Here is a 7,183-nt window from a genome sequence, read left to right on the forward strand (position 1 = left end):
GATATATGACTGACTTTAATTATCCACAAAATCATCACATTCGCTGTAAGATTAAGGTCAACTATTGAACGGCGTATATTTGAAAGTAATGTAATGTTAAACATTAAAACAGTAATGTTTTAATGTTCTTCATTATTAAACATTCGCACATAAATAAGTGACATAATATTCAGTACTTACTTTAGAAAGTTTACTCTTCGGCCGCTCCACTTCAGCCGTCTGCCATCAAAATTATCCACACCCACCACTACTCTATGAATTGTGGGATATATGGGACCACGAAGCGTACACCAGACCACACTTCAAATTTGGAGAATTCGACGGCGCATTTGAAGACCGCATTTGGAGTACACTTCGGATTGGGACAGCCGTCGTTACGTCGCTGTGACGTAATAGGTCTCAAAATGTGTGCTGTCGCTAAATTTGGACACAGGCATTCTCTCCATACCTGAGAGTGTCCAGTCTCCAGCCTGGATCCTTCAGTCCAGCCGACAGCAGCTCCATTCCCGAGGACCCTGGATGATTGTAGCTCAGGTCCAGCTCTCTCAGATGGGAGGGGTTGGAGCTCAGAGCTGAGGCCAGAGAAGTACAGCCTTCCTCTGTGATAAGACAGCCGGACAGACTGCAGACACAAAACAATCCACCTGTGAACTCTTCACTGAACATTTGTCTGTTTTTCTACTTTAGGAGACAAAATCCAACGATGGAATCCTCCTCACTATGTAATGTAGACACATATTTTTCATTAATAAGCTCACATATAACATTCTTATTAACTTCATTTATATTATCACCTTATTCGTGTTTGATTTTCAGTGAAGAAGAGTCGATATATTTAAGCAAAGTACCCAATGTCTTCAGTTGCTCATTGAATATTGCAGCATATACGCAGTGGGTTATGTTTTCACTGAGTGATCATCTTTTTTGATTCTTTTCCTGTGTTGTTTTTCTGCTGTAAAGACAGATGAAACTTCAGTTTCAAAGAAATGCTGACCTTTCAGTTTCATGTAAATATGTTTTGTAACGGTGTTTTCTCAGCCGCATTCTTCGGTGTCTTTAAATTAGACTCAGGTTGGTTTTCCCCCTTGGTGAGGTTTGTTTTGTGAAGACATGAACACAGTAATCTCACTGGGCTGATGACCAAAACAGCTGCACTAATATCCTTTGGAGGAGGTGGTCTCGGTACATGTAATTATCTATTTACTGCATCCTTGAATCACCACTACAGAGTGGGACTAGGACAAATATCCAGTTTTTAAAACATATCCATATATTTTTATAAAAAAATGTGACAATATCCTTTATGTGGATAGATACAGTGCTGTGTTATAATTTTACTTGTGGAGCTGCTAGTTTGCCTCTCTTTGTCTCTATGTGAAGTCACTCTGCCCCGCCTCTCCATCTCATTGAACACAACGCCCCCACCACCATCACTTCACCTGCAGGTAGGGAAGGATGGACACGGTATCAATGGAAGAGGAGCTCATTGGTAAAAATAAAAAACAATGGCTCAGTTATTTGGAGATGGTTCGGATTCAAAGTGTCAGATGAGCAGCAGAATTAGGGTTGGGCAATATAGCCTAAAATCCATATTGCAGTATAATTTGAAGCATGTGCGGTAGTGATATATATCGCGATATATTATTTTCTTCTGTGTATTTTCCACACTATAAGGCGCATTTAAAATCCTGTAATTTTCTCAAAAATGGACAGTGAACCTTATGTATGAAGTCTGGTTGTGCTTACTGACCTCAAACCGATTTTGTGTGGTACACAGTGCTCAAAAGTCTGTCAAAAAATGTTTTAGTATGACTTTGGTAAACTACGAAGCCGCACCACTTGATGGATTGTCTGAGCATTATGGCTATCGTAGTCAGGAGCCTCGTTGAGTAATCTGGGTCCAAAACTCCGTCCACTTCATGTCCCAAAGTCAAACAAACACTGCAGCATCACTGAGAGTTAAAAACTGTCTAGATTCTTTAATATTTAATAAAATGGTCAGCCTTACTGCTTTATCAGGTGTGCCAATTAAGTTTAACATCCAGGCATCCATGAAAACAGAATCTATTAAATTCAATGGAGTTAGAAGTTAGCAGGAATTTAGCTCGCTAGTTTCTACATAAACATGATATAGCATGTTCTGACTGAGAGATTTCTGAAAAAATTTAAATGTACAGCTCTGCTATCACTTCCAACATAAATGAAGACAGAAAACTACACAACAGTGACTTTTGTCGGGTTACTGAAGTTGGGACAGCTTGTATATCACATAGCACATCATTATGTGCTACGTGATAGCTAGCGACACAGCTATGTTAGCATAAACAGTGAAGCTGGAGGATGAACGCTAACTTTTTTTCCACTCGATAAAAATTAACGAGAGGGTTCCCCATGGTTAGACACAAATGCAATCACATGGCAGGATGCTGTAAACGGACCAAACTTCAGTCAGGAGAACAACTGAGATTATTCATCCACAATACGAGGTTAGTCATTAATATACTGCAACAACATGGGAATAGAGCAGCTATGAGAGAATTCAACATTAATAAATCAAGCTTGATGACACCATCAACATGTGCTATCGTGGTAGAAGGGTATAGTCAAAATCTCTACTGTTGGCCAAATTCATATCGTTTCTACCGTATACCGTTTATACCACCCATCCCTAAGCAGAATAATGTATTCTGTAGAGAATGTGGAAAAAGCATCCCGATAAAAGGTTGGAGCACTGCTAATCTTTTCCACCATAAGTGCAATATGAAGAGTGGGTGACACTACGTGCTGTATCCCAGACCGTGAAGTCTTCCCAACTGAAACCTGTCCGTCTCCAGATAAGCTACTTTCGTCAAGACCACACCGGAGAGCAGATACCCCACAGAGCCCTGATCATATCATAGAGTGTGTCCCCGATTACATGAAGAGACAGAAGGATGTGAGGAAGCCTACATCCACAGAAGATCTCCGGTTACTTCTCCAAGATGTTTGGAACAACTTACCAGCCCAGTTCCTTCAGAAACTGTGTGCAAGTGTACCTAGAAGAAGGCAAAGGGTGGTCCCAGCAAATATTGGTTTGATTTAGATTTCTCTGTGGTTCATTCACTGCATTTTGTTGAAAAGAAATGATTTACACTTCCATTTCGGAAAGCATTCTTTGTTTCCAGCATTTTTTCTCACCTGTCTAAATCTCAAAGCTCAACCCAACAGGACTGGTTGCTATAACAACTGACAATGGAGCTGATATTGTCAAGGCGGTTCAACTAAACAAGTGGCTGAGGATGCAGTGTTTTGGTCACAGACTTCATCTGGCCATTGGTGAGTGCAATACTGAATCAGCTGATTTGAAATAAGAAAAACAATCCTCAGCATGGTGTTAAATAACAAGTTTATAGAGTCACCTGCAGAGCTAAATATGCCTATTGACCACAAGACAAATATGTTGATAAGTCATAGCCTTAAAGCCATAGCCATAGCCATAAATAAAGCATCCTTATTAAATCCAATAACCTTACTGGAGTGTGTTTCTATTAGACTGAGGATTGTGGCACTAAATGAGGACCCAGCTGAGACAAGACAGGGATACATCTTTAAATACATAGTGAGATTGAAAAGATGGAAAAGTATTCAAGTTTCACTCATTTGCTGGTAATTTTACCAAGTTAGTTTAACTAGAACCATTTGTAGGTTCTACGTTACACAACACATTTTACAAATATAGTTCAATCTTATACATCCCTACTAAACAGAGATGATGTTAATTTGCCTTTGAGCAATCTGCCTCTGAACATAACAATGCAAGTGATTTAAAAGTTTGTATTTTGTGTTCCAAGACATGGTATGGATGACTCCCGCATTACCCGGGCTATTTCATGTGGAACAAAGTCGTCAGCAGCTTCTCCTACAGTTGGAGGAAGAGAAGAGCTGAAGTGCAAATACAGCTGGGTCTTCAAAGTCACCAGCTAATCACAGAGGAAGCAACTGACTGGGGATCAAGGCTGCTCATGATAGAGAGGGATCTGGAGCAGGAAAGAGCACTTTCAAAAGTCCTCTCTGTCCACATGAAAACCAGACCTCTTGTCCATACTTGGCAGGACACAGAGGTCCTGGAGGAAGTTCAGAAAGCTCTGAAAGCCCTTCAGGACTTCACTGATGTACACAACAAACACATGCATCTTTCATGAATTATTTTAAATAAATTTTAAATGATTTTAAATGATCATCTGTGGAAAAGTTTGAATCCTGACCTGAGAGTTTCCACTGCACACTGTGAACTCTTTAGTCCACCAGACAGAAGCTTCACTTCTGAATTCTGCAGGTTAGTGTTACTCAGGTCCAGCTCTCTCAGACTAGAGGACTGGGAGCTGAGAACTGACAACAGAGCTTCACAGCTTCTCTCTGACAGGTTACAGCCACTCAGCCTGAAAAATAAAAGAATCTATTTTTTTAAAAAAAGATAGTCAAGCTTGTTAATATATTTAAAAATGTTGAATCCTGTTTTTTTTATATTTTTAAAAGGAAATTTTAACATACTAAAATACAACATCATACGATGAACTTGGATGCCTTATTTAATTGGTTACGTTTAAAAACAAAACGTTTTTTGATCTCACCTCAGGGTATTGAGTTTATAGTTTAAACTTTGTAGCCCAGCAGATAGAAGCTTCACTCCAAAACCCTGCAGGTTTCTGATATTCAGGTCCAGTTCTTTCAGACTAGAGGACTGAGAGCTGAGAACTAAAGACAGAGCTTCACAGTTTTCCTCTGAGAGTTCACAGGCATTGAGTCTGAAAATAAAAACATGAACATAGACTGGTGTTAAAGTGTAATCTGAGTGCAATAACTTATTGTCTTGTGTTGAGCAGGTTAGTAAAACTTCACTTTAACTTAGAAATGATTAAAAATGCTACGAAACAACAAGAAATAGATAAAGTTTTCGTTTAATGGTTAAATTGTTTGATTAATTTGCTCAGTTGATAAAACCAAACAAAAACCAAACAAATAAACAACAAAACTAAAGACAATACAAATTGATCTGACCTCAGAATATTCAGTTTGGCGTGTGAACTCTCCACCGCAGCAGACAGAAGCTTTACTGCTGAATCATTCAGGTTGTTGGTACTCAGGTCCAGCTCTCTCACACTACAGGACTGGGAGCTGACCACTGACAACAAATCTTTACAGCCTCTCGCTGACAGGTTACAGCTGCTCAGCCTGAAAAAAACAAAAGCAAAAAAACACACAAAAAAAAATAATATTTGTAATCAAATGAAATCTGTTTATATGTTAAGCCTGTCAATATAATATGTCTGTGACAATGCATTATTAACTAAAAAAATAAATAAAATTTAAGTGTGGGAGAAAATTTGGATTTGTAGAAACACAATTATACCAGTGTATCTAAATGGAAACGAGTGAAGCGCGGGTAGCTATAGTAGACAGTAGTGTCTGCTGGCACAGGCCTGTGGGTACTACAGTACTACAGGTACTACAGTACTGTTGGTCACTTTAATCATTCTAATATCTGGGATTACTGTAAATGTAGTTATAAATAATGTATCATATGCTGGACTTGGTGCAGACTCTTGTTTCATTTTCTGTCTAAAACAAGCTGCTTTGGCTCATTCCCCTTTGAAGCCCCACCCTCTAAAGTTCAACTTTCGGTGACTGGATAATTTCATAAAGCATGCTGAAGGGCAACAGCTAGTCATCATGAGCTCCACCTCCTCCACCTTCTGGCTTAGAAATTCTAAAAAAAAAAGTAAAATTCATAAAAACATGATTGGAAATAAAATCTTCTCAGATGCAATTTTAAATTTTAGATCGACAGCAACAAAGTTCACAGCATGACATCTCTGTTCAGTAATTATTATGCTCATTACTTGCGTACTGTGAGAAACACTGGATTTTAAACACTCTTCCTGTTAAAGGTGTGTATAAAGGGGACGACCTGAAATGCCAACTTTATGGAGAATGTTTGCTGTCAGGCAATATTAAAGGCAAAACAGAGATCCATCCAGTCTCATCAACTTAGCCCACAGAGAGACAGACAACCATCCTCACTCACACCTGCATGCAGTTTAGATCACCAGGTAACCTAACTGCATGTCTTTGGACGGTGGAAGGAAACTGTGGAGTACCCAGAGAAAACCAACTGTAATTCTCTGGGAACCCTGGTTATGGCAGCCTTACTGTTAGATATGGTTGACAAGACAAGAAATAGGACCTGAGTGGCAATTTCAATTATGAAGCCCAAGTTTTTCCCTCCATACTGGATGAAATCAGGACAGCCACAGCAGAGATTTATATTAAAAAATGAAGAATGTGCACTGAAGGTGAGACACAAACCAGAACTTGGATTACAAACAACCAAAAAAAAAAAAAATCAGGTACAGTCTGGTAGCTGAAGTATATACTTTAGCAAAAAAAAGAACTAAACTCCTGGAGTTGGAGACAAGTTAACAACCTGAGTGTAATAAACCTGTCACAGGGGCTGAAGGATCCGAGCTAATGTTCTTATAGACTGGGTCTGGATTGTCCTTTGATATGAGTTACTGACAAAAATGTCTCAGAAATGCTGACATGTCCTGCTGGACTGAAACATTAAAATACCATATATTCACTGAGTGACTGATGATCATTTAATTCACTATTTTTACATCCTTTTAAAGGCTAGGTTCTTTGAACCCAGCACGCCTGATTTTTTTGTTTAGTAGAATCACGATTTTAAGAATGAAGCGATGATCACATATTTACTTACAGAGCTTTGTTGGAGGCTTTGACCACTGGCAGCAGCCTCAGAAGAGCCTCCTCTGAAGCATCTATTTCTGTCTTGTTTTGTCTTTCTTTTTTTTGTGCTTATATTTTTATTTTTGTTTTAGCTCACAGACCAATCAGGAAACACCAGGTACAATTTTTTTCTCGTTTGCAAGGGGCAGAAGGAAGTAGCTCACAGGTCCAGTACATCAAGGAAGAAGCTCAGTGAATCTGTCTGCAGAGAAAAGCATCAATCTGTTCCACTGTCTGAATGAACTGAATGATCGTTCTCTAGTGGAGGAGATCCAACATCCCTGAGATCAGGAAGTCTCTCCACAGATAAACTGTCTCCTGCTCAGTGGTCAGCTCTGGTCTTCATCTTACTGTCATCAGAAGAAGATCTGGATGTGTTTGACCTGAAGAAATACTC

General features: G+C 39.2%; 1 protein-coding gene across 1 annotated transcript in view; it reads right to left on the reverse strand.

Annotated features, from left to right (window-relative positions):
• Positions 1–402: 402 nt before the first annotated feature.
• LOC121813436 (NACHT, LRR and PYD domains-containing protein 12-like) overlaps positions 403–7,183 on the reverse strand; it is a gene marked incomplete at its 5' end in the record, with an annotated part of 13,119 nt that continues 6,338 nt past the window's right edge. The window contains 4 exons of the mRNA XM_042217209.1: positions 403–622; positions 4,245–4,418; positions 4,611–4,784; positions 5,038–5,161. Coding sequence (XP_042073143.1) covers positions 418–622; positions 4,245–4,418; positions 4,611–4,784; positions 5,038–5,161 — 677 coding nt within the window. The remainder of the gene's footprint in view (positions 623–4,244; positions 4,419–4,610; positions 4,785–5,037; positions 5,162–7,183) is intronic.

Source organism: Haplochromis burtoni, unplaced genomic scaffold (assembly GCF_018398535.1).
Source record: "Haplochromis burtoni strain Fernald_Lab_line unplaced genomic scaffold, NCSU_Asbu1 Contig_1686, whole genome shotgun sequence".
Lineage (NCBI taxonomy): Eukaryota > Metazoa > Chordata > Actinopteri > Cichliformes > Cichlidae > Haplochromis > Haplochromis burtoni.